General features: G+C 40.9%; 2 protein-coding genes across 2 annotated transcripts; one reads left to right on the top strand and one right to left on the bottom strand.

Moving 5' to 3' along the window:
• Positions 1 to 287: 287 nt before the first annotated feature.
• On the top strand, positions 288 to 1,484 carry LOC310988554 (putative G-protein coupled receptor 173; the record flags this gene model as incomplete). The annotated part of the gene is made up of 1 exon (XM_083975197.1): positions 288 to 1,484. The coding sequence occupies one exon, from the start codon at positions 288 to 290 to the stop codon at positions 1,482 to 1,484; it is 1,197 nt and encodes a 398-aa protein (XP_083831323.1).
• Positions 1,485 to 8,819: 7,335 nt separating this feature from the next.
• On the bottom strand, positions 8,820 to 26,386 carry wdr13 (WD repeat domain 13). The gene is made up of 10 exons (XM_083975330.1): positions 26,345 to 26,386; positions 22,426 to 22,513; positions 22,058 to 22,289; positions 20,688 to 20,797; positions 19,516 to 19,646; positions 18,345 to 18,652; positions 15,085 to 15,265; positions 13,094 to 13,235; positions 11,262 to 11,380; positions 8,820 to 10,511 (listed from the first exon to the last, which is right to left on the bottom strand). Exons 2-10 carry the CDS (start codon positions 22,464 to 22,466, stop codon positions 10,327 to 10,329), a joined length of 1,449 nt encoding a protein of 482 aa, XP_083831456.1. The 5' UTR covers positions 22,467 to 22,513; positions 26,345 to 26,386; the 3' UTR covers positions 8,820 to 10,326.

Below are 26,386 nucleotides of genomic sequence, written 5' to 3'. Positions count from 1 at the left end.
ATAACACACAACGTTTATTTATTATTTTCTTTTTTACAGTGTGTGTGTCTCTTGTTCACAGGTGGTGTGCATGATGTGGACAAAGAGGAAAGATGAGTCTGCTGCCGTGTAGAAAAGATCCGTGCGGCGGCCTCTCCTTGTAAAAAAAAAAAAAGAAAAGAAAAGAGGAGGGAGCCGTGGGAGGTGAAGGAGGCTGTAGGAGGATCACTAGCGTTCATAGAGGAGGAGAAGGAGGAGGAGGAGGAGGAGGAAGGAGGAAGGTGGGGTGGGGTGGGGGGGAGAGAAGGATGGCTAACCAGAGCTTTGCCATCGACGGCCCTGGCAGTCTGCTGGCCGTGCTGGCCTCGCAGAGCGGACTGGCGAGGGGCAGCAGCAGCAGCAGCAGCGGTGGTGGTGGTGGAGTCTCAGCCACGGATATGTCTGCCTACTTCAAGCTGGTCTTCTTGGGTTTGATCATCTGTGTGAGCCTGGTAGGCAACCTCCTGGTCTCCCTGCTGGTCCTGCGAGACCGGACGCTCCACAAGGCCCCCTACTTCTTTCTCCTGGACTTGTGCCTCGCCGACGCCGTGCGCTCGGCCGCCTGCTTCCCCTTCGTGCTGGTGTCCGTGCACCACAGCTCGGCCTGGACTTACAGCGCCTTGAGCTGCAAGGTCGTGGCGTTCATGGCCGTGCTGTTCTGTTTTCACGCTGCCTTCATGCTCTTCTGCGTGGCCGTCACCCGCTACCTTGCCATCGCGCACCACCGCTTCTACGCCAAGCGCATGACCATCTGGACGTGCGCCGCCATCATATGCATGGTGTGGACTCTGGCCGTCGCCATGGCCTTCCCGCCCGTCTTCGACGTGGGGACGTACAAGTTCATCCGCGACGAGGACCAGTGCATCTTCGAGCACCGCTACCTGAAGACCAACGACACGCTGGGCTTCATGCTCATGCTGGCCGTGGTGGTGCTCGCCACCCACGGCTTCTACGCCAAGCTGCTGCTGTTCGAGTACCGCCACCGCAAGATGAAGCCCGTCCAGCTGGTGCCGGCCATCAGCCAGAACTGGACCTTCCACGGTCCCGGCGCCACGGGCCAAGCCGCGGCCAACTGGATCGCCGGGTTCGGTCGCGGCCCCATGCCTCCGACTCTTTTGGGCATCAGGCAAAATTTACACAATCAACACCGGCGGCTGCTCGGGATGGAGGAGGTGCGGTCGGAGCGGCGGCTGGGCAGGATGTTCTACACCATCACCCTGCTCTTCCTGGTGCTGTGGGCGCCCTACATCGTGGCGTGCTTCTGGAGGGTGTTCGTCAAGTCGTGCGCCATCCCGCAGCGGTACCTCTCCATCACGGTGTGGATGAGCTTCGCCCAGGCCGGGGTCAACCCCATCTTCTGTCTGCTGCTCAACGAGGACCTGAGGAAAGTGCTGCGAGCTCACCTGCCCACCTACTGGAGGACTAAACAACACCTGCCCCAGGATGAGGCCTACTGCATCATGTGATGATAAAGAGATAGGCTATAGCTAAAAGCGCTCGATGAGGAGAATGTTTCAGGTTTTAAAGGGAAAATGTGGAGAATACACTGCAAAAACTCAAAATCTTACCAGGAATGTTTGTCTTATTTCTAGTCAAAATGTCTCATTTCTAGTCAAAACTAATCTAATTCTACTTAAAATAAGACTCATCACATTAAAAAGTAGCATGTTTTTAGACAGTTTTTACATCTTTCAAGCATATTTTCACTTGAAATAAGTAGAAAAATCTGATAGTGGAGCCAGTTTTTCTTTCTTATTACAAGCACAAAAAACTTGCCTTCACTGGCAGATTATTCTACTTATTTCAATTGAAAATTAGTTTGAAACAAGTGAAAATGATCTGAAAACAAGTTCATTTTTAGGTGATGAGTCTTATTTTAAGTGGAAAGAGATTCGTTTTGACTAGAAATGAGACATTTTGACAAGAAATAAGACAAGTATTCTTGGAAAGGTTTTGAGTTTTTGCAGTGTAGAAGTGATATAACGCACCTTGGTTATAAGTGTCAGTGTCTGTTTTGTTGTTTTGCACAACAAAGAGAAAAAAAAAATCACCTTTTTTGCCAACAAATGCAGGCACAGTGCTACTTTATGAAGAAGAATGTCGATATTTGAACAAATAGTGCAGTTGTCGGGTGCAGAGGACAAAGAGAAAAAGCCTTGGTAACTCTTGAAACGGTTTGTATTTCTGTATGATTACGAATAAGTGGGAACGATCACAACAATCACCACTCCGACTAAGTGTGACAGATGCCATTTTAAATTGATGTTGCCTTATTTCAGAGGGACACGCCCCACAGTTTTTTCCCCCGACCGAGAATCATCGGTTTTTCTTGTGTCACATGCCATGCGACACACATACACACACAAACACACACATACAAAAACAGACACATATACACAGGTGAAATCCTTGAGGAGAAGAGCCGTGGACTGTGAAAAGGAAAGTGTTGATCAGAGCGACACTAACTCTGAAACACATCAAGGAACTAAAAAAAAAAGGGTCTTTATGGATTGATAGACAACAACCCCTGGACACCTTTTCATTGAATTCAAAGGAGACTGCAGAATATCGAATGGACTCAATAACCTTGGATACGTTTAAATAGCTGTTGTGAACCCAAGAAGCCCCTAACATGCTTGATTTTTTGGACTTGATTTAGGGCGTGTCAGGTTTCTTTGTATCATAAAAAAAAATTGCCTGTTTTCCTTTATTTGTAAACTATACATGTTAAGCAGATGACACTATTTTGAAATATGACTTGATTTGATATTGTATAGACTGTACAGGAATGTATATTCCTGCTTGTGTGTTTTTATATAGCATTTGTGTGTATGTGTGTGCGAGAAGAAGAGGTAGGAAAAAGAAACGGAGGAGGAAAAGGGAGGGGAAAGAGAGACAGAAAGAAAGAGAGAGAGAGAGAGAGAGAGAGAAGTAATGATAGTAGAATAGGTTCCAGTGATATTGAGTCAATATGAAAGCAGCCTCATCTTGTGGTCTCAAAATCATGCAAAAATTGAACAGTCATCATATGGAAATTTATCCTTTAAATGGATTTCCATAATTGAAAATGTAGTCTTATTTTTAATGGTAATGTACAAGCAAATGTGAAATACAGATGGATAATGAAAAAGGGGAGGAGGGGGGGGCGGGGGCGAATAATTAGAAAAATGAACAATTGTACATTGCGAACAGGCCATAGGGTTTTATTGACTTGAATGATGATGTAAATTATGATGTTTTGAGAAAAAAAAAATCATTAGCAAATGAACATTTATTTGCGAAAATGATGATCTTGGGAATGTTTTTAAAGTACTGTTATGCTCTCACGAGAATACGAAGAAGACGAAGACAAAAAAACGAATGAAGTGGCACTTAATGTGAAGGAAACTTGAATGTTACCAGGCCTTCTTATATCCCCCTCCCCACCCCCAACCCTCAACCCCACCCCTCTACGTAAATGTCACCATTTGGAGTGTCTGGATCATCCGGACACGTTTAATATCCCAAAACGTCTCCAGGCCGGATACGACCCCAGAGATGTTTGGTGTACGGTAAACCGGCTTAGCCTACATTAAAGCTGTCTCTCCAAATTAAGATTCATGTAATGCAAAAAATGTCTGACCTACAGTATGTTAAAGAAGACATACTACTAAGATATATTTGTGCAGTCAATTTTTCTAAACGCGGACACTTGCACACACAGCATACTGTATTAGCATGCATTTCCACTGCATTTCATAGATTCAAGACTGGAGATTACAACTTGTACAGATGTTGATAACGGGAAGACAAAAACGAAAAAGTGAACCGAGGTCCATAATTTTTACGTCTGGCATTCCTTCGCGAGATGATACCCTGTAACTGTACAGTTTACCTGAGGTGGTTCTTTTGCCCACTCATCAATAAAGACTCTACTTTTGATGCAATCTTGAGTTTTTGAGCTGCCTGGGTGTTGACAGAGAAAAAAAGAGAGAGAGATACAAAGAGAAACACAGGATGTAGCACAAATGACATCCTGTATGCATCTTAGTTTCCTGAATATGTGACGCATCGGTATTTGCACACTTGACTTCACTGCATGAGATGAAAAAGTCGTCTTGACTCTTTCCTCTCCACTGAGCAGCACTGACCAATGGAGTCAATGGGGATCCCTGTGATTTCTTTCTTTGTACAATAGTAGCTTCTACCAACTCCTCAAAAAAAATCTGTAGAGACAGGTGGACAAACACAGAGAGGAGGAGATGCGATGTCTGTGATTTCAAACTCTTAACTCACAGTCATACATCTGTCATCTGAAATATTCAAAATCCTCCTGCAATAATTATTAAGATCTTATTGCAAAATGAGCCCGATGACTAAAACATAATGTCGCAGTTCAGCAGAGAAGAGTCATAAAGTCCAGAAGAACATGACTAAGCAGAGCCAGACAATGTTATTCAGCACTTTTGATTTGTTTAGCTTAAACGTTAAAGCTACTGGTTGAACAGACCAAGCAGGTCCATTTTATTTATGCCATTTTCATTTGTACTATAGTAGTGTATAGTAGCAGTGCAGTAGCAGTGCACTTTAAAGCTTAAATAATAAGCAAACTCAGTTCAGATTTAGCTGAAATATCACTTGCCTTGAAAATGACAGGTTTCATGTTTAATTTGTAAGGGGTTTCTGCAATTTAAGTACTTTATTATTTGGTGGAGGTGGAGGGGGGTTAGTGGTGGGGGGCTGGGCCCCAGTACTGCTGGGCCCCAGTACTGCTGGGCCCCAGTACTGCTTAATGTCTAGCAACGCCCCTGAGACCAAATCCAGTATTTAACATGGAGGAATTTTATTTCTAGTGAGTTCAAGCTGTAATTTCATAATTCAGATTTAAAGCAGTGGTGGAAAAACAAATCGACCGTATTGCAAGGTCTTTGAAATGAAATGAAATTTGAAACATGACAGACATGATGTTAGGTTTATTGACATTTATATATAGATTTAAAGCTTGCATTCAATATTGATGCTTTGAGGAAAAACATTTTTAATTCTAAGGCTAAATCTAGAAGGAGGGGATTGTAGCCTAACATGTACAACAATGTAAATAAAAATAACTGCTCAGCCCGTATGATGCAATCTTTGGTGGAAACTGAGAAATCAATTTGAGGTAATAAATAAAAAAAAAATCACAGTTTTAAAGTATCAACAAACATAATTCACCAAATCTTAAATAACAGAGCTGGTAATGGGGAGGGGGCGCGTTTTCCAATTCCACTGGGGAGCCGCAGGATGAGGAACATAAAGCACATGAATAAAACACCTTGCGTACTGAATGGTGAAACAAATCATACTGACTCCACATGTACAGCGAAAAACCTTTATGTAACCAACCACAGCACATATAATTACGCTTCTTCTGACATTATAAAAATAAAAACAAACAGAAAAGGGAGTGGGAAGAGGAAAAAAACAACACATTTTCCACTCTCAATTAGGACCTGATTGAAATCCAGCCATCGTATGACAGCGCGTGCACTCTCTCCATAAACAATTTTGAATTTGAATGAGATTAAACATCCATTGTCTTTATTTCTGTGGCTGATGCGGGAAGATGTTTCCATGGCGAGCAGCACTAGCATCATCTGTGTGTGTGTGTGCGTGTGTGTGTGTGTCCTCTAAAGTAGTCCAGGTTGAACAGGTTTTTCTATCTGTCTGCCCATAACTGATGTTGAACGTTCATCTCAAGTTGCTTATTTTTAGTTTTTCCTACCCACTTCTCTCTAAGATACACCACAACAAAGGCCGTCTTACTCATTTGTGGGGAGAAAAAAAAAAAGACATATGCTCGCCCACTTGCACTGTTATGTTCTCAAGATCCAGGGTGGTGGTGGTAGCAAAGGCCTCGTCGTGGTGTGGTGGTCCTATCGCTGCACAGGAGAAAGTTTAATGTTGCTTTCTTCAATTGGTTTCTCTGTGTGTGTGTGTGTGTTTTTTATCAGCACCTATCCTGCCTGTTTCAAACAAAGCCCTGTCTTGACCTTCCCAGACAGCAACCATTCATTCACTGCAGCCCAACACGGCCATGCACGTTTAAAACATCACAACACCCACCCTCGCTATAACCTTGGAAAGGAAAAACATTCAAGTCTGAAGGCTTTGAATTTGAGGATAAAGTGTTCGTTATTTCCCCACCAAAAAAACTCCTTTTTTATTCTGAATTTATTTTTCAACCCTTTTCCGCATTGATTAGGCTATGTTTTTCTTTTCTGTCTTCTGATGGTGCCAGAAAGTGTTGCAGACAAGCAGTGTGAGACTAATGTCTTGCAATGTCGTGATATTTTTGTCTGACAATGCAACGCTGCTGTGTCATTTCTATAATTTGTCTGGACCTTGGAAATAGAAAGCAGCACCGAGGGTCCGGAAAACTTAAAGCAGATATCAGTGGAATGTTTTTGTTAATATAAGTCCTAAATAGTCCTATTTTCCGTCAGCAATCACTTACATGAAGTATTTCAGCCTAAACACGAGTCTCTCCGTCACTCTGCTCTGCTGTAACCCGAGGAGAAAATTTTCCTTGTGGGATACAAGTGTTATCCAATGAGGAGAGAGAACGGCATGAAGGGCTGTGTGTGCAGCCAAGGGATGCGCGTGAATGTGGTGACGTAGCACGAGGACCAATTGATGCCTGACAAGGGCGGGGGCTGCTAACTCATGGTGCGTTCAAAGAAACTCGTACTTTGTGTTTTTCCTTCCTGTGAAGTCATACCAGTTCGATCTGGTACGAGTTCACGGGTCGGAAGTTACGAGTGGCCGTTATAGGGAACTTTCACAGACAACAGGATGGTAAAAACACGAGCTACGGGTTACCTGGAACGCTACCAAGTCGTAGTTGTGACTTGAAGCTGTAACTTACGGTTTCAAAAGCCTGCCTTGAACGCAGCATTAGCCGAAACGGCCGTGAAGCTGATATCTGCTTTAAAAAAAAAAAAAAAAGGTTCAAAACATTCAAGGCGAAACACAAAATGATCTGTTTCACTTGCAAAAAAAAGAGAGAGAAAAATTTATATTTCCCCTACCTTGAAAAATAATTGAAAATCAAACAATATCTTAGGTTTAAGGAGAGGTAGCCTACAAGTGCGCCTTATTTTGAGGGCTCAAAATGCTGAAAATGATATGTTGGTGTGAGGATGATGTATTTGACTGAAAACATTCATATTGATACTTAAAAGGCTTTACAGGCTTTGATTAATGTTGTTTTAAAGAGATAATTAGATACAAGAAAGCTATGAAAAAGGCTAGAGCAGTGAGTGGAATATGCTAATGCTAAATGCTAATGGTAAGTCCACGCTCTGATGTAGACCTGATCGACTGAAAGCTTAGCCAAGATAGGCTTAGTGGAAAATATTGCAAGCTTTGATTAAAGGGACAACGAGGAGTTTTGGAAAAGCGAAGCGTTTTCACACTTATGAGCCTCCGCGCACCGTGAAATTCTTTGACCGGCGCAAGACAGACTCATGTTTTCATTCATCAATAATTAAAGTCAGAGGTTCGAAGACGATCACATACCGTCGTAGTTCTGACCATAAACGACGATTCGGCGGCGTTATTCTCATGACTCGCCACGAAACCGAAAGTAAAGAAACGCTGGTCGGCTCGACCAGCATCTCCACCACCACTAATATTAACAAAATAACGATAGAGACAAAACGATATATTTATCGAAAATGGGCCCATTAACAAGTGTGGGTAGCGTAGATTCATCCACATTAACGTGAGACTTTTTTATAACCAAATAGAAACTCCTCATTGTCCCTTTAATGTTGTTTTAAAGAGATAAATACAAGAAAGCTATGAACAAGGCTACAATACTGAGCTGAATGCTAATGCTAAATGCTAATGGTAAGTCCAAGCTCTGATGTAGGTCTGACCGAGCTTAGCCAAAGATAGGCTTAGCGCAATATAAGTGAAAATTGCACCGACTAAGTGTGCGGATATCTTTCATTTTACAGCTAAATGCTAATGGAAACGGTAATGCTAATGGTTGTCATCCTAGATTAACATGCGGATGGCGTGTGTCATTGTGTTGCAGGAGCCTCATTGTAAAACAAAGCAGTGGACAAATTCAGATTTAGACCCGAGGATGGTGTTAGATGAACAATCAGTGTTTGGATTTGGATTAACAGTAGCTGTAGCTAATTTTACAGCAATCTGTTAGAGATATTTCACTCTAAACAAAACCATCAGTGTCATGGTGGCACTTGTTGAAAAATCAGGGGATGATAAAGTCAGTGGGGTTCAACCACTTTGGATCATCCATGCGCAAATGTAGGCTATAAAAACTGGACCACAATGACCGACACTACCATGAATGTAAAACTGTACTTTTAGAGCGGCTACTATAATTATTATCAATGTGATTTTCTATGCTCGACAGGCAGAGGGCTCGACTATTTTTCTCACCATAAAGGTCAAATACTATTGAACCTTTCAGCCTCTTGAGAACACACACAAAAAACAACACATAAAATGATAGAATAACTAAAAAAAGGAGCTTATCTCATCACACATTATTATGGATTTAATTCCTAGAACCAAATCCAGCACTACTGTACATATTTCACCTTTTAGTCACTGACGTAGGGGGAATCCTGTGTAGATGTCGAGGACCCACACAGTGACTAACACTCTCCTACACTGTAGGTTTGACCACACTGGTGCATTAAGCTCTTCTCACATTAGTATTTCCATTTTTAAAAATCCTATTGTTTCTGATGCAGTATTGTGGAAAGGCGAGAGAGCGAGAAAAAAAAAAAGACAACCGATGACAGTTACAGTAGTTTTATTCTGTATGTGCGTTAAATAAATTATCTGCAACCACACACATACATTCACACACATACAGGTAAGTACAAACACATACTTAAAAACACACTTGTATACATATTTTTTTCCTGTTATGATCAATTTGATATGCCTAAGATTGATTCTGAGTTCAATGTCATGCACATGTTTTCAAATGCAAACAGGCAATTGCAGAGGTGAAAGCAAAAATAAGGCGTTTTTTTTCTTTTTCTGTCTTTCTTTTACTACACTTGATTACACTGCTTGAATAACAGTTACATAAATAGTGAACTAGATCTATGCCAGAGGGACTGTCGGTGTGATATAAAGTGTTGGTTTCTCAGGGGGAAGATTAAGTTGCATCCTCTTCACATGAATTCAGTCATTTCCGTACGAGTCGGAGGTAAGCCATGACACATGCATGGGAGTAGTGCTTTTTCTTTCTTTGTTGGAAAGCAATTTCTCAGCTGCAGCTGTAGGAGGACTGATACACACACACACGCACACATACGCACGCACGCACACACACAACCACCCCTTTGAATCACTAAGACATCCCTACCACCTACACAGCATGGTGTTCTATCTGATTGCACTTGAGTATCATTACATTAAAACGTTTAATGCAGCCTGTTACATTCCAGTGAAAATCTACAGACTTGTTATTGGACGGTTACGGAGCAGCAGGGCACGTTTTTGTTTTTGTTTTTGTTTCTTGTATTTCTATGGAAGTGGATGGAAGCGTTTCGTCAGCCGCCGCCGCTGCCGCCCATGTACCCTCAGATGACCCCTGGACATTTTTTCCCAACTCCCCACGGTCAAATGAAAGGTCACTGGGGCCTGATTTTTGGCAAGGAGGTTTATCTTTGGGTAAACTCTGGATGTCCCAAATTTCAGAATGAAAGTCCATTTTTTGGGCTCGTAATGCATTTTTACAACACCCAAAAATGTCCACCTCCGCCTATGGGTTTTTTAATGTATTTTATAGTAAAAATTTTAACTAACAGATATCACCATGAAACTTCCCAAGTTTATTACTCACATTAAGACAAATACTTTTTGTATTACAAGTTTTGTCAAATGTTATGTTTAAATATGTAAATGAGGCAATATCTAATGAAATAAGCGCTAATTTCCAGAACCGAAATCTGAACAATGGATAAAGCCCCTTTCAAAATTCTTGTTTTATTTTGTTGACATATTAGAGTCAAAAGTTTTCACCAAGGGGATTTTGGATATCTCTTTTTATCACTCACCAGCCCTAAAGCCCATAGAGCCCTATAGAAATTATGTGTTTTTGCAGCTAAAACAACTGGCCAGGAAGGGGTTAAAAATGTTGAAACCCATGTCAAAAGTCATTTTCATGTTTAGTCAAGACCCAGCCCTATATGTATCACAAATATTTTGGGAGTAACTGATGTCTAAATTGTGTCCAGGGGTCATGGAAGTGGTACAAGTTGAAGGATCATCCGAGGTTTTTTTTTAAGTTGTCCGTCACTTCTGCTCTCGCCTCCAGATGATGACCATGCCGGTGGAATCGGCGGACGCCAGTAAACTCTCGTCGCAGTTGAAGCTGACGTCCAGCACCGGCCCGCCGTGACCCTGCAGCTTGTTCACGATCGCCTTCGTGTTGCGTTCGACGTCGAAGAAGTAAACGCAGCCGTCCTCGCTGCCGGTCACTGCAACCAGACAGGAAAACAAGAAGTTAGGAGAAATTATAACTTCTCGATTTTCACACTCAAACTACACATTTATTCCTGTGACAAAAAAGAATCCGGAGATGCTGCTGATTTTTTGACACAAGTGCTTCCCGAGTGTCTTCGCTGTTTGTCAGTTCATGATCCTTTTTGGAAATACAGTAATGTGAGAAACCACGTTACTAAAAAACATCAGAGACTTTCTGCAACGATCATGTTACAACACGACTCGTGCGAGGGGGTTTTTCTACGTGTGAGGAACTTCTGTTAATTGGAAACACGAACCTGATAATTAAAACAGTGTAGAGCCACCACGAATAAATAAAAACTGTCGATCCGTAGGAGTTTAATGAAATGTGAGGAAAAGTCGAGTGAGGTGACGATCTTAGATCAAGCACAAGCGTCACATGACTGCTCTCATGTAAACAACTCGCTGCATAGCGTCGGTGTCCTACATCTGTGCTGTTTGATCACTTCACATCCCTCTGGTAAATGAACCAGAGGGTTAATTTACCCAGCAACACACACAAAAAGGGGGCAGGTTAATGGTTGCTAATTTGTTTTTTTTTTAATCCGAAAGCAGCAGCGTGCTATTTTCTGCTTTCCCTTTTTTTTTTTTTCTCCCCCCCTTCCCCTCTCCCTCCCCACACCGGATTTGCCTGCAGCAAGTAATGAACTGTGGTCCAATTTTCTATTCAAATATCACAGCAGGAGCGCTGACAGATATCTTACCCACACAGGCCCCCTGTCTGAAAGACATGAGGGGGCAGAAGATGCTGTGAACGAGCTGCGAGCCGTGCTGGATAGGGAAGCTCCTCTTCAGCTGCAGCGTGCCCTCGTTGTCCACCACCCTGCCAAAACAGAAACAGAAAAGGTGCCGCCATGACGACTGATGAGACTCGACTCGACGTGGAAATGTAAACACACGTCCTCGTACGTGTTAACACCGGTCAAAATGTTATGGCTTTGACTTTTTGTATCTCACAGTGGAGGCAAAACCGACTGCTGTTGTTGTTGATACAGTATTATTATTATTATTATAACTAGGGATGTCACGATTACTTGTTTTCACAATTAATCGTGGTATTAAACGCCACAATTAATTAATCATAAAGATTCCTAAATAACGATACTTTTTTCTCACAAAAATTTCATGTTGGAACCGTATCGGCAGATGTGCTCAAAACTAAAGGTAAATGCACAGATACTGGTCCATTTATCTAACGTAACATTGAATTGGTAGGAATTTAAATGTTAGCGTGTCATTAAAAAAAAACAAAAAAACGATTAAAATTAACACAAACATTTGTTATAGATGACAATTTATGACCTGAATATTTCAAACACTTCCCCTGGGGATTAAGAATTGGTCATATATTAATAGATACTTTAAATATTTTCTGTTAACAATGAGTAATTTAATTATATTTTGACTATATTTGATTTTACACATTCATAGTGTTGTGAAATTTATTAATGTATGATAATCGTGATAATCGTAATACCGTGATTATTTCTCTGACAATAATCGTACCAAGATAATTTATATTTGTGACATCCCTAATTATAACCTTTATTTGACCAGGTTTGTCCCATTGAGACCTGGCCAAGAATGGCAGCACATGAAGTTTCAACACATCGTCACATTAATCATAGACAAAAAAGAAACAAACAATTGAATACAAATAACAATTGAATTTTCAAAATTATTTAAAAAAGAATTTACAAGATTAGTCAAACATTTGCACTCCTGAAGCCTGGATGTAATGGAATTTATCATGGACTTGAATACATTCAGAGATACCAGACTTTGGAGTTTGAGCTCCGACTGCAAACTGTTCCATGTACTCGGAGCAGAAAATCTAAAAGCTTTCTTCCCCGTTTCTGTTCTCACCTTAGGAACAGTAAAATGAAAAAAGTCCTGAGAGCAGAGACTGTAGGCCCTATTATTCAAGATTAAAAGGGACGATAAATAAGATGGATCTGAAGAAGAGCCTTGTAAATCAGCACATACAGTATAAAGATGGCCAATTTACTTTAGTGTATAAGACACAATGATGAGTTAGAGCTCCACAGTTTGTAATAAACCTAAGAGCACCATGATGCACACTATCCAGCATGTTGTTGATATTATTCAGGGTATATACAGGAATCGTGAAGTTAATTCTAAGACCTTTTTAAGACTTTTTCAAGACCTTCTCAATATTTTTCAATACCTCACCGCCACTTCAAGCTGTAACCATTTACATCAGTGACACTTTTAACTTAACGGTTTTAGTTTGTGATAAAGACTAGAGACCACTATGATACAACAGAATTCAAAATAGGCTGGGATAATAAATCAAAGGCCAAGTTTATGTACTGGTTCATCTTTGTTTTTTAATAAAATGATAAAATTCACACACTTTTACAATGTTTTTTAGGACTCAAACTCTTGGACAGCTAATTCAGAAAAAATACCTTCAAAATTTAAGACTTTATAATGTCGTGAAAAGACCTTTTAATACTTTTCAAGACCCCGCGGATACCCTGTAATTATTATCATTATTATTACTACAACTGACCTGTACAGCAGCAGCTTATTGACACAGGCGTTGACCAGCAGGGAGGGGTCTCTGGCCTCTCGGCTGATCCAGGACCGAGCAGATATGCTGCAGATGGAGCTGCCTTCATTCACCACCAGACGCTTGGCTTTGGTCAGCTTCCCTGTGGGGGGAGGAGAGGAGAAGAGGAGAAGAGGAGGGAGGGAGAGGGGGGAAACAGCAGAGATGCTATTTAATGCATGACATGATTAAAAAACAACAACAACAACACCACCTACAGAAGAAACCTACAGCCAATATGCAATATGCAAAAGAGAGCAATAAGAATAGTGAACAAAGCAGGTTATTATGATCACACCAATGCAATGTTCATAAAATCACAGACACTGAAATTTTGGGATCTAGTAGAATTCAGAACCGCACAAATTATGTATAAAGCACATCATAAATTACTACCTGGCCATAATATACAAAAAAAACTTTAGTGATAGAGAAGGGGGATACGATCTAAGAGGGAGATGGAATTTTAAACAACCAATTGTTCACACTACTCTGAAAAGCATGTGTGTATCTGTCTGTGGGGTGAAGCTGTGGAACAAGTTAACTGATGAGATCAAAAAAAGTAAAAAAAAATCTGGTGCAATTTAAAAATAAGTTAAAAATGTTCATTTTGGAAAGATGCGGTCTTGAAGGTGGGGAATGATTTAAATGTAGGTAGGAATGATTTGACAAATGTTAAATGTCTATTTTATTTTTTGCTTGGTATTTGCCGAGTATGTACTGTACATGTAGGTGTGTATACAGGTAATACTCAGAAAATTAGAATATCGTGAAAACGTTCATTCATTTAAGTAATTCAACTTAAAAGGTGAAATGAATATATTATTTAGACTCATAACAGGCATTGCAAGATATTTCAAGCTTTTATTTGTTAGAATTTTGATTATTATGGCTTACAGCTTATGAAAACCCCAAAATCAGAATCTCAAAAAATTTGAATATCGTGAAAAAGTTCAATGTTGTAGCTCAAATTGTCAGCCAATTAATCCAAAACACCTGCAAAGGGTTCCTGAGCCTTTAAAAGCTCTCTGTCTGGTTCAGTACAGTTCGCAATCATGGGGAAGTGAATGAACTTTTTCACGATATTCTAATTTTCTGAGTATTACCTGTATGTGTGTAGATCGTATGTATGCTTGTTTGTTTACGTAAATGTACTGTATATACTAGGGGTGTCACGATTTTGATTTTTTATCGAAATCAATCGAAATTACGCCATGGTCTCGAGCATCGAAGTCAAAGAGAGGATCGACGATCCGTATCAGAGCAATCTCGTTTACATTACATTAAGTCGACATCAGGAGATGACGTGACGGTAAATTAATGAAAATAAAATTATGATAATGTACAGATATAAATATATTTGTTTCAAAACCTTGGGGGCAATTTTGGCCCCTGGATCATGATTTTTGGGGGCATTCTTGGTCAAATTGTTACCTTTATATTGTAAATAAATTATTTAAATGTGACCATAGTGCCTAATGTGATACATTATGGAAATTGCATCACTTATATGTAGCCCATCTTTTGAAATAAGATTTACTGTACAAAATTTGATGAATAAAACCAATGATCGTAGACTAGACTAGTCTGAAAATGGCATAGGCCTCTGTGCTGTAAGAAAAAGAAAAAAAAAATCGAGAATCGAATCAAATCGTGACCCTAAAATCGAAAATCAAATCGAATCGAGGATTTGGAGAATCATGACACCCCTAGTATATACATATATTTACATGGTATGGTGTAAAGGTTAGGGCATCTATAAGCTTGTAGCTTCAGCCCTGACCCTTTCGATCAGCCATGCAGCCCTGCTTTTAGAGGGATGTGTAACTGTTTTTTGTGATTCTATTTATTTTTTTATTTTTTGCTGATCGAAATAAACTCAAACTCAAACTCAAACATGATCAGAGGCGGCTTCAGCCTCTAGCAGCAGGTGGAGATGTCGTTGATCAAACCTGTGGCCATGTCGAAGAGGAAGGAGAAGATGCTCCCCCTGTCGTCGCCAGCCCACAGGATCCGGCCCGGCGCATCAAAGGAGAGCGACAGCACGCGGCCTGTCAGCTTACTGGAGCCCCCCTTCACCTTCTTCCCAGTGGAGATGTTCACCACCTGCAGGTGATGCTTACTGTTTCCCACCTGGATCACAGAAGCAGGGAGTGAGAGGAGTGAGGACCTTCGTTATCTCCCACAGGGAAGCACTCGAGCTCCCACTGGGAAAAGCACCGGCTGCGATATTTGCTCTTGTAATTAGACAGGTGGAAATGGAAATATATACAGTATATACACATATACATGTATGTTGAATATGACTGGTTTAATCTGATTAATCCACAATTAGAGCATTGAGAGGTTGTTTTAACCTGCACATAGGAGCAAATGTCTCCTCACTTTTATTTAAAGGTATAATATGTAGGAATTCCCCCCATCTAGCGGTGCGGTTGCATATCGGAACGTATTCTTGATGTTGCATTCACGTGAAATCGGGCAGACGTCAGACAGACAACAGACGCTGCATGTAACAGGATAAACAAGCACGAGGCAAAACAATACAGGCGTGACAATATGTTGTCATGGTGATGTGGTATTGTTTACCTGACCCACGTTTTACCGCCTTTCTCTCGTGGAGTAAAATGACATCCGGTTGGTTTGCCGACGGCCGTCTGCCTGACTGCACCTGAATGCAACACCGGTGCCTCCGTCCTTCCTCACACTACACAGTGGTGACAGTTTTAACAGGCCGAGCCCACAGCTCCGCTGAGTTTCCGTGGTTACCTACGTCACGCTGCCACTGAACGTAAAAAATGGCGATGCAACATGGCCGCCTCTGTTCGGTGCGTCGCCCACTTATGTATTTGTAACGACTTGTAACAACTCATTCTAAGGTACGAGAAAGCTTTCATTTGTATGCGGGTGTGATTCGACTTCAGTGAAATACGTATTTATGAAAGACATATTTGATTTTTGGTAATAAAAAGCCAAATAAGTTACACACTGGGGCTTTAAAAACAAATATCCTTCATGTTTCATTCAGTGAGGCGTAAATGGACTTTCACTGTTCACAGCTCTGCTTTCAGTTTGCTCTGCTCTTCAATTAAAACTATTTGAAGCCACAAAAGCAGTTAAGAGTTCAATCCAAAAAAAAAATTTCCGAGACATTTAACACTTTTTGTTTTGGCTGCAAAAGGCTGACATTTAATTCTAAATTTTTTTTACTCAATAATTGCACAGTGTCAATATGCACACAGTTATTAAGACTGGGATGAAAGGATGGTAATGGGAGGTTTTGACCGTGTGTGCAAAATGATGTCAATACACTTCACACACGCACATGAATGAAACAATGTTTTGAACAAAATAGAAAATGTGTGATGATGATTAATGAATCTGACAGCATATAATAAACTCTGGAGAAAATAAAAAAGCTGTGGAAGTCATTATCTGCCTTTTTGGGAGTTTTTAGGACAATTTTAGTTTATTTTCTCCAAAACTTGAAACTTTCTGAACATTATATGTCATAAAATTAAACTGCTGGCTGTGTGACACATTGTTGTATTTTTATTTTATTCCAACCAGTCCTTTTCATATTTAAAAACAAACTAAACAATGACGCACAACAAAGGTTTTTCACATTGGTTCAAGTCTTTGGAGGAACAAAAAGAAAATGTCACAAAAATATGAAAATATGAAGCAAACTGAATATTTTTTATTGAACAGCCTCATAAGATTTGTCAATAAATGCAGCGATGCAGCTCATTTCAAGACTATTAAAAGAGACAATCAACTATTTAGGGCCAAAAAAAGAGCAGTTTAACCGCGTCATTGACAATTAATCAGCAGCTGCTACTGACTATTAATTGCTTGCCATTCTTCAAGCAAAAAAACCCCAAAAACTACACATTATCTGTGTCCAGCTTCTAAAATGTCACAATTCACAGTTTTTCTTGATCATATATGATGGGAGAGGCAAATCACAGCTGTTTTAATGTAACATTTAGCTAAAGGAAAATTGTGCTTGTGTGAAACCATCTAATTATTGTTTAAAAAGAATGAATCTATTTCCCCCGTTTACAGGAGTATCAATTGCATGAGTCATCTTTGCCTACCTGTCCAGGACTGGAGGAAGAAAACTAGCTGGTAATTAAATCCAGTGCTTTCACTGAGATTAATGTGTTTGTACGATTACTTTACAATAAATGTTATAAACAAACACACAAAGATCCACCAGTGGTATCTTAAATATTCAATTGAGAAACAAGTGTCATTTATCTTACCATAACCAAGCAGATGAGGATTTGAGGATAAAACAAATGTATTTACTGTATGTGATTAGTAATAGTGCTATCTATGCCTCCTCATTTATCAATTTTAGAGGCAAGGACACAAAAAGAAATGTTAGATGAACACAGAACTTTGTTTATGTAATAAAAATCTAAAAATACAAGACGGCTAGCTGCGCTGGGATCTGTCAGAACGAAGCTTTTATCTAATCTGACATCACTTTTTAAAGGATTTGGAAGTGTAGGTCACAGGAAACAAACAGTACTAATGTTAATTTTGTGAAACATAAGTTATTTCTTGAGTATAAAGAAAAATGGGCTAATGATATCTGGTTTAAACCAAAGCTCAGAACCTATTGCCAATTGAAAAATGTATATTGTTCAGAACCCTATGTGACTTTGCCATTGGATAGATCCAAGAGATCTTTATGTGCCCAGTTGAGGGCTGGGATTCTCCCTCTGGCAATAGAAGTTGGTAGGTTTAACTCAGTACCTGAGGATGAAAGACTATGCACATTATGTAATTTAAATGTAATTGAGGATGAACTGCATTTTGTGTTTCATTGTCCGTTATATGACGAAGCCAGAACAGGCAGTTTTTGTTTCAGAAAATGCAAAATGTGAAACCTGAGTTGTTTTGGGTTGATGATGAGGTAAAGTTGGAATGGTTCTTCAGAAAAGAAGTCTTTACTATAGCTACTTTCATAAAAAGTGCCTGGTCAAAAAGAAAAAGTGAATTATTTATGTGAATTCCATGTGGTTTCTGTTTTTGTTTGGGTTTTTTTGTCTGTGCTCTGATGATTTTGTTTGGTGTCTAAATATGATGATAATGTGTCTTGTAAGCCCTTATAGGTAAATAAATATAAATTCATTCATTCATTCAATTCATTCACTAGCAGGAAATATTAGAGTGTTTGGTAAGACAAAACAGGACTCACCACGGTCAGGTTGTTGTTCATGGGCTGGAAGGTGCAGCAGAGCAACTCGCTGGACTCGGGGTCTCTGACCTCCCTGATGCACCGGCCGTCCTCCGTGTTCCAGATGCGCAGCGTCCCGTCCAGCGACGTGGACACGATGATGTCGTTGCTCAGAGACCAAGCGAAGTCGGTGACGGGACCGCCGTGGCCTTTCAGTGTCACCTTCACGCTGGCGGGCGGCGGCGACAGCGTCATGATGGACAGCGTGCCGTCCAGCGAGCAGCAAGCGAGGAGGTGTTTGTCGTCGTTGGCGAACTGCAGGCGTGGAACTGAAGGAAGCAAGGAGACGAAGATGAGAGGAAAATGTATAAGTTTGCACATTAAAGGACGATTCTGGTGTTGTTTTTGGAGGCCTGATTTTATTTTAGTTTTAGTCTTTGTGTCAAACTGTCACTTTGGTTTTTATTAGTTTTAGTCACAGTCATACTCTTTTTTTTGTCTAGTCAAGTTTCAGTCGACTGAAGAGTCTGAGCATTTTAGTCTTATTTTAGTAAAAGACAGAGCAGCTGCACACATCCAGTAAAGTAGGTGCTGGACTCAAAAAACTAATTACCAGGATAAAAAAAGTAAGGATACAATACAATACAACAATACTTTGTTCATTTCTTATCATCATGGGTACTTAATGTGGTTTTTCAGTGAATTATTTTGGTATTTGTATATTTCTAATTGAAAATGTTTTTCTCTCCAACCATGTGACCTGTGTGACCTGGGGGCTGATACATTGCTTGTTGGATGTGCCAAATAAATGCACTGAAAAGTTTTATTTTAGTCCATAATCCATGACTATTTTCGTCTAGTTTTAGTCGACAAAAACTGATGACATTTTAGTCAATGATTTTAATCTACAATCGTCCTGTAATGTAATTCTATTTAACCCATTTAATATAGTATAATTACCTAATATAGTATAGACGAAACCAAATTTTTCTTTTAGTCAAACCCATTTCACAATCCAAACATGGTTATCTTATTATTACATTATTATAACCTTATAGACCCAAGAATACATCCATTACAGACATGGAAGATGCTCAACATATTTATTTTCAGTTCCCACGCACTATATTTGTTGATATTTTGGAGATAACCACTTTACACTCTCTCTCAAACAACAACAAAATACACGTACCAGCAGAGTCGACATGTTGGTCAAAGATGTGGTGCATGCCAGCAAAAGCGTAGTTTTCGCTCAAGGTCGTGTCCCCTGCCATGGCCCGACTGGCCTCTGCCACCGAGGTGGGCACCAAACTGCCCGGAGGCCTGAGGGCCAGAAGAGAACAAACCACCACGCAGACGATCAATACAACAGACCTCACACAGCACTCACCTACAGCTGACACCTCAATACGGGGTCTATCTGACCATTAAAACTAGAATTACACCTAGTGAAGCTAACAACATGCAGCGGCTTAAAGGATAATTGCCGTTTTTTACGATCTGGACCTTATTTCTAGCATAAAATACGATTTACTCACCCAGATAACGTTGGTGTCATTACAAGTCGTTGTGATTGAAATGAGCTCCAGCCGAGAGCCGCGTATATCCGTATAATGGAGTCTACAGGGCAGCAGAATGCAGCCTCTAAATAACACATTATCTGTCACAAAACTCCTTCATTTCACCAATATTTAGTTCTGATAGGCTAGTGCTATTCCCCTCTGAGTCCGGGGTTAGCTGTTATCAACATCCGGGGTCTGTAGGTTGACCTACTGACCTCTGACCTGGATGATGTCATCTCTGAGCGCCGCCCGGTGCGGCTTGTTGCTAATGCTAATGCTGTTTCTGCGTGTTTCCGACTTGTCAGAACAAAATGAGCAGCTGGATGAAGTTCAGCTTCCACAGGCTTCCTCTCCTCAACCTGGACTCACTAAAGCTCCGGCTAGTTGAGAAAAAAATGGACCCGAATGCCGAAGCAGAATGATTATTATCAGAATGAGCCGCGCCGCGCTCAGAGATGACATCATCCAGGTCAGAGGTCAGCAGGTCAACCTACAGACCCCGGATGTTGATAACAGCTAACCCTGGACTCAGAGGGGAATAGCACTAGCCTATCATAACTAAATATTGGTGAAATGAAGGAGTTTCTCTGCAGATAATGTGTCATTTAGAGGCTGCATTCTCAGCTGGAGCTAATTTCATCAGAACGACTTGTAATGACACCAAAGTTATATGGGTGAGGAAATTATCGTATTTTATGCTAGAAATAAGGTCCAGATTGTAAAAAACTGTAATTATCCTTTAAAGGGGGGGAGTTAAATCACAGAGATGAGACAAGACGCTGCGTAGCATCCTTCCTGGTACCTCTCATCGTACACGGCTCGGTTCATCTGGGCTTGGAGCTGGTAGGAGCCTCTGCTGACGGACCGGCGGTGACCACGAGCACCTTGGGCGCGGGGGTCCTCCTCGAAGTCCTGACCAATAGGAGAGGAGAGGAGAGGAGAGGAGAGGAGAGGAGAGGAGAGGAGAGGAGAGGAGAGGAGGGGCAGAACCTCATAGTAGTGAGTACAAGAAATACTAAAGGTTGAAACCATAAATTATAATAAAATAAATAACCATCAATAAATATAGAAAACTACCATGCAAATTTAAGTTGACGACACCGCCCACGTAGACGGGCAGCGCCAGCCATTTCAACCAAGCTGCTCAGCTTTATATTCATGGGCAAATGTTGTTTGGCTACACAACTGACTGATGGAAACTAAACTCTAGCCATCCATCTGCCTCGCATATGCTCTATTCTACAGCTCTGGAAAAAACACAAGAGACCACTTTCACAAATGTTTCTTAAAAGCATCTCTACATGTATGACAGTCATTCTTTTCTTTTCTTTTTAAAATACCAACACAAACACAACTCATTCTACTTAATGAGACACTGATGAGGTCATTACCTGAACCACATCTTATTTTATATGTAGGAAGATTATAAAAAACACTGCTGGGATTAAACTATTCTTGCTGTGTTGTTTAGGAATAAATATGAACATGTTTTCTTTGCATAATTTATTATTATTATTCAAGGTCTGAAAAGACTTGATATTTTTTGTTATTTAGACTAGTTTAGTCATTTTCAGCCAATAAAAGCTCAAAATTACAATATTTTTATTTCAATTTTGGGAGAAATGTTGTCAGTAGTTGATAGAATAAAACAATTTTTTTTCAATTTAAAGCAGAAGTAAGCGGAATATTTGTGTTAATATAAGTCTTAAATAGTTATATCTTCTGACGGCAATCACTTAGATAGTGATAGTGAGTGTTTGGTCTGAAACACGGGTCTGTCAGTCACTCTGCTCTGCTGTGAGCCGAGGAGAAAACTTTCCTTGTATCCTACAACCTTTATCCAATGAGGAGAGAGAACGGCATAAAGGGGCGGTCCTCTCTGTGTGTGCAGCCAAGGGATGCGCGTGAATGTGGTGACGTAGGGACGAGGGCGGGGACTGCTAACTCCATCTGCTGACAGGAAGTTAGACAAAACCACCGGATCGCTTACTTCTGCTTTAATGTTACCTATAAATAGTAAAACCAGAGAAACTTTTTCAAAATCATTTTGGGAGTGGTCTCTTAATTTTTTCCAGAGCTACACACACCCCAAGTCCTTCTCTCTCTTTCACCGCTACTCCCCCCTCCTCCCCCTCCCCCTGCCTCTGTCCTATCTGTTTCTTTGGGTCTGACCTCCATGCGGTCCAGTGTGGTGCGGGAGCTGCGCACACTGCTGGCCCTGAAGCTGCTCTGCTCGGACAGCGGCCCGTAGCGCAGGGCCAGCAGCTGACTGCGCAGCTTCAGGTACTGCCTGCGCAGCCCTGGCTCAAAGCCACACTTGGCGTTCTCTCTGAGCAGCTGGCTGCGTCGGCGGATGTACTGAGTTCGGAACTGTGGGAACGTAGGCGTGCGGTAAGCATTGTACCTGGGGAGAGGGGCGAGAAGTGACACGCACACACACACACAATAACTCACTAGTGATCCATAAGCAATTACACGTCTGAATAACTTCTTCAGTGTGTGTGAGAACTAATAACGGCTGCAGCCTGACTCAGTCTTACCTTGCGTCCACTGCCAAAACCTGCTGCCAAACTGCTGCCATTCCACAAGCGCTCTGGGTAAAGATGGAGCCACTGCCAGGGCAGATCCCTGTGGAAACACACAACAACAACAACAGCAACACACAGCTCATGTTATTGTTATTGACTACTTACTACAACTAGTGTTGTAGTCAAGTCCACCGAACCCGAGACCGAGTCAAGACCGAGACCAAACCAATGCAAGATCATTTTCAATCAAGACCTTGTCTCTATTCAGTGCCAATTCTCATGTGGCTTGATATTTACATTGTTCTTCAGCTAAAAAAAAGAAAAGATAATTTTTTAAAGCCCCAGTATGTAACTTATTTGGCTTTTTATTAGCAAAAATCAAATATGTCTTTCATAAATAAGTATTTCACTGAAGTCGAATCACACCCGCATACAAATGAAAGCTTTCTCGTACCTTAGAATGAGTTGTTACAAGTCGGGGAGAAAGTTTTCCAGGTAGCGCCTGTTAAAACTGTCACCACTGTGTAGTGTGAGGAAGGACGGAGGCACTGGTGTTGCATTCAGGTGCAGTCAGGCAGGCGGCCGTCGGCAAACCAACCGATGTCATTTTACACGACATCACCATGACAACATATTGTCACGCCTGTATTGTTTTGCCTCGTGCTGGCGGACCACTTGTTTACATAGACGCTTATTTATCCTGTTACATGCAGCGTCTGTTGTCTGTCTGACGTCTGCCCGATTTCACGTGAATGCAACATCAAGAATACGTTCCGATATGTAACCACACCGCTAGATGGGGGGAATTCCTACATATTATACCTTTAAAGTATTTTTTTTTGGACAGGACAGTCGGAATAGACACGCAGCAAAGGGCATAGGGGCCCTTTGCCTCTGTATATGTATATACAACTCGTTGTGCACAGCTATACGACACTCCAAAAGAAAATTTAATCATGCAAAATCTATACCATATATTGAAACAAAGTTTAGATTTAACCAGTGTTGGGAACGTTACTTTTAAAAAGTAATTAGTTATAGTTACTAATTACTTCTCCCAAAAAGTAACTGAGTTAGTAACTCCACTACTTCACTATAATAGTAACTAGTTACCAGGGAAAGTAACTATTGCGTTACTTTTTCTTTCTTTTTTTTAAGTTTAAATATGTCGAAGAATTTTGATTTTTTTTCTCTCATTTTTAACTTGTATTTTATTGTTTTCATATATTTCACTGATCGCAATTATGGAATGCGAGTGTGTGTTTTATTGAAAGCGAGGCTGGTGTGCCTATGAAAATAGGTTACAGTGGGTTTTTTAAGTGCTGTGGCTACAAGCAAATCTCATATTGTCTCTGTACAAAGACAACAAAGACCTTTTTAAATGTGAAAACAGCGGAGACCTATTCAAGATTTGCGTTTAATAACAGGCGAAACATCGAAATTAATTTATTCATGGCCACATTAAGTGAAATTATTAACTTTACCGATTATCCATCTGATTATCTGTCCTGCTGCGAGCGCACAACAGGGTATCTGTGGATCCTTAAAAAGTCTTAAATTCATGTAGGCCTATCTAAAATTAAGGCCTTAAAAAGTATTAAATTTATTAGAAAATTCTAAGATGGTCTTAAATATATAATACACAGCATCATAAAATATGTATGCACTTAAACTTTTATATGAAATAACAGGGTAAGCGCGCGGGGTCTTAAAAAGTCTAAAATGTGAAAATCTAAATTTTAGGTCTTAAAATGTCTTGAATTTGTTGAATTATTGTGTTCAAGTCTTAAATAATTTTAGACAGGTCTTACATTTTCTTATGCCCACCATGGGCGAGCATTTCACTCGCATTTGCCCCTAAAAAAAACAAACATGTGTGAACCGGAAAAATCACAAAAAGAAAGAGCACACGATTGGTCAAAAACTACAAATCCCACAATTATCTGGCCTCAACAATAACAGTAGTTAGTGTAAGTAAGGGAGAGTGGAGCTGTCGGTGAAAAGAGGAAACAACGCCACGTCTGGTCCTGTTCTATGTTGTTCGTTCACACCGTCACCGTTTATTCGTTACGTCCGCGGTGTAAAAGGCCGTGACGCAAAGACGCGATTAGGCGCGAGACGCAATTAGGCGCGAGACGCGGTATACGCGACTTTTTTTTTTTTGCGACGCTACACCCGATTCTTTTATGGCGACGGGACCTTCGCGTCTTCGTCCTTTTCATCGTGTTTGGCGGGAAGACCCGCAAGGGGCTTCCCGCCAAACACGAGGAACGCTTTTTTTTCGCTCGAGTTTATACGCGCGACCAAACGCGAGATACGCGAGAAATGCGATTTATCGCTCGTTTTGACTTTGTGTAAATTCGCGTCTTCACGAGCCCGCCCATTTTCACTACAACAACAACATTTCTGCTCTCACCAACCATGGTTGAGGTCACAACGCTGCCGTAGCTGCTCTGGAAGAGTTCCAGCTGATGAGCTACAGAGACTTTAGAGTCTAAAGGAGCAGTGCGTCGCTGTGTCGGACTGTTTGGATTTAATGAAGAAGCTGCACAGAGTCAGGTGAGCAGAAGCTCAGGACAAACACTTCGCTCCGGGACATAATGTAGCTACACCTCACATGTTCTTGTCTTTTACCTCAGGGAGATTAAAGTAGTGTCTGTTTCCACTTTCCCTCCGATCTCGGCAGCTTCCCTCTGCTAGTCTGTGTGTGTGAGGCTAAACTGCGTGCGTGTGTGGTTTGTGTACAAACTGAACACTGCCTCTGATTGGCTTAGCATGAAACCTTACTCTGCCTCAACCAATCATCATCACTTATGCGGTTGTCTCGTCCCTCCCTCCTCCCCCCTCCCCTCACCAAAGGAGAGGAGGAAAAAACAACAACAGTTTAGCAGCTTCTGTGTCTGAGATGAGATGAGCCAAGTCGGAGGACAACGGCTTCAAAGTAGTTTGTAACGCGCCTCATTTAATTGTCGGTAACGGTAACGGCGTTGTAACGGTGGAAATAGTAATTAGTTAGATTACTCGTTACTGAAAAAGATAACGCCGTTAGTAACGCCGTTATTCCCATCACTGGATTTAACAGAATAACACAGCACAGCAGCACACTTAAATTGACACTAGTGCAGCCAAGTTTTTCCAGATAGATAGTTACACGAAAGCATGCTCTTTTGTAGAACTATTTTAATTATTAAAGTTATTGAATTACATTACACAATGTAAAGTGAGCAAACGACAGAGAGAAACATTTGTGTTTAATAATAATAAAATGATGTCACTGCAGCTGTGGTCTTGAGAAAAAAGACCAAGACCGTGTACAACATGAGACTGCAGCTGAGCTACTGTAACATGGATATATTACACTATTCTTTAGTGTTTTATTTATATTATTCATTGATTTGATAGGTTGTGAGGGATGAGATGAGGCCAGGGCAAAGTGCCATTCAGATCATCAACTGTGCATTGTACTTCTAATGTACTGACATATAAACTTGAAACTTGAAACACTCATAAAAAGTGAAATATCACCCATCCTCCTCCTCACAACGTTAAATGAAGTGATGGGGCAGACTGTCATACATTCAGGCAGCTCAGATGAAAAAACACCTCGTTGTCATTTACACGAGTGTGTCATAAGGATAAAAGCGAAATAAAACTGAGATTTGGGGAAAGAATAAAAGGTCTGGGGTTGGTTTATTCACGCACATCATCATTACTGTATTTCTTTGACAGCCAACCTCGATACCACAGCCAAGCTATAACGTTAGCCGCTACATCACAAGCGATGTCCGCGCTTAAAAACAACAGATTAAAGGTTTATTCTTCGATGCACACAGACTAAGTCAATCAGATATGAGTTTATCACATGAGATAAAACATGCACAGTGACAATACAGCAGAGAAACAGAGAGATATCTGGGTGGAAAGGGCTCACCTTCCTTAGCTTTTCTCCATCGCTGCTTTTTTTTCCTCTTCT

This window comes from Trachurus trachurus (assembly GCF_905171665.1).
Source record: "Trachurus trachurus genome assembly, chromosome: 7".
Taxonomy (NCBI): Eukaryota; Metazoa; Chordata; class Actinopteri; order Carangiformes; family Carangidae; genus Trachurus; species Trachurus trachurus.
The sequence above is the reverse complement of the archived record's forward strand: the minus strand, read 5'-3'. Positions and strand labels throughout refer to the sequence as shown.

Coding starts and splice junctions, on each gene's coding strand:
- wdr13 (XM_083975330.1), bottom strand. CDS start 22,466: ATGGCAGCAGTTTGGCAGCAGGTTTTGGCAGTGGACGCAAG. Junction 19,647..20,687: donor CGAGCCGTGTACGATGAGAG/GTACCAGGAAGG, acceptor TCTGGCCCTCAG/GCCTCCGGGCAGTTTGGTGC. Junction 18,653..19,515: donor CCAACATGTCGACTCTGCTG/GTACGTGTATTT, acceptor TGCTTCCTTCAG/TTCCACGCCTGCAGTTCGCC.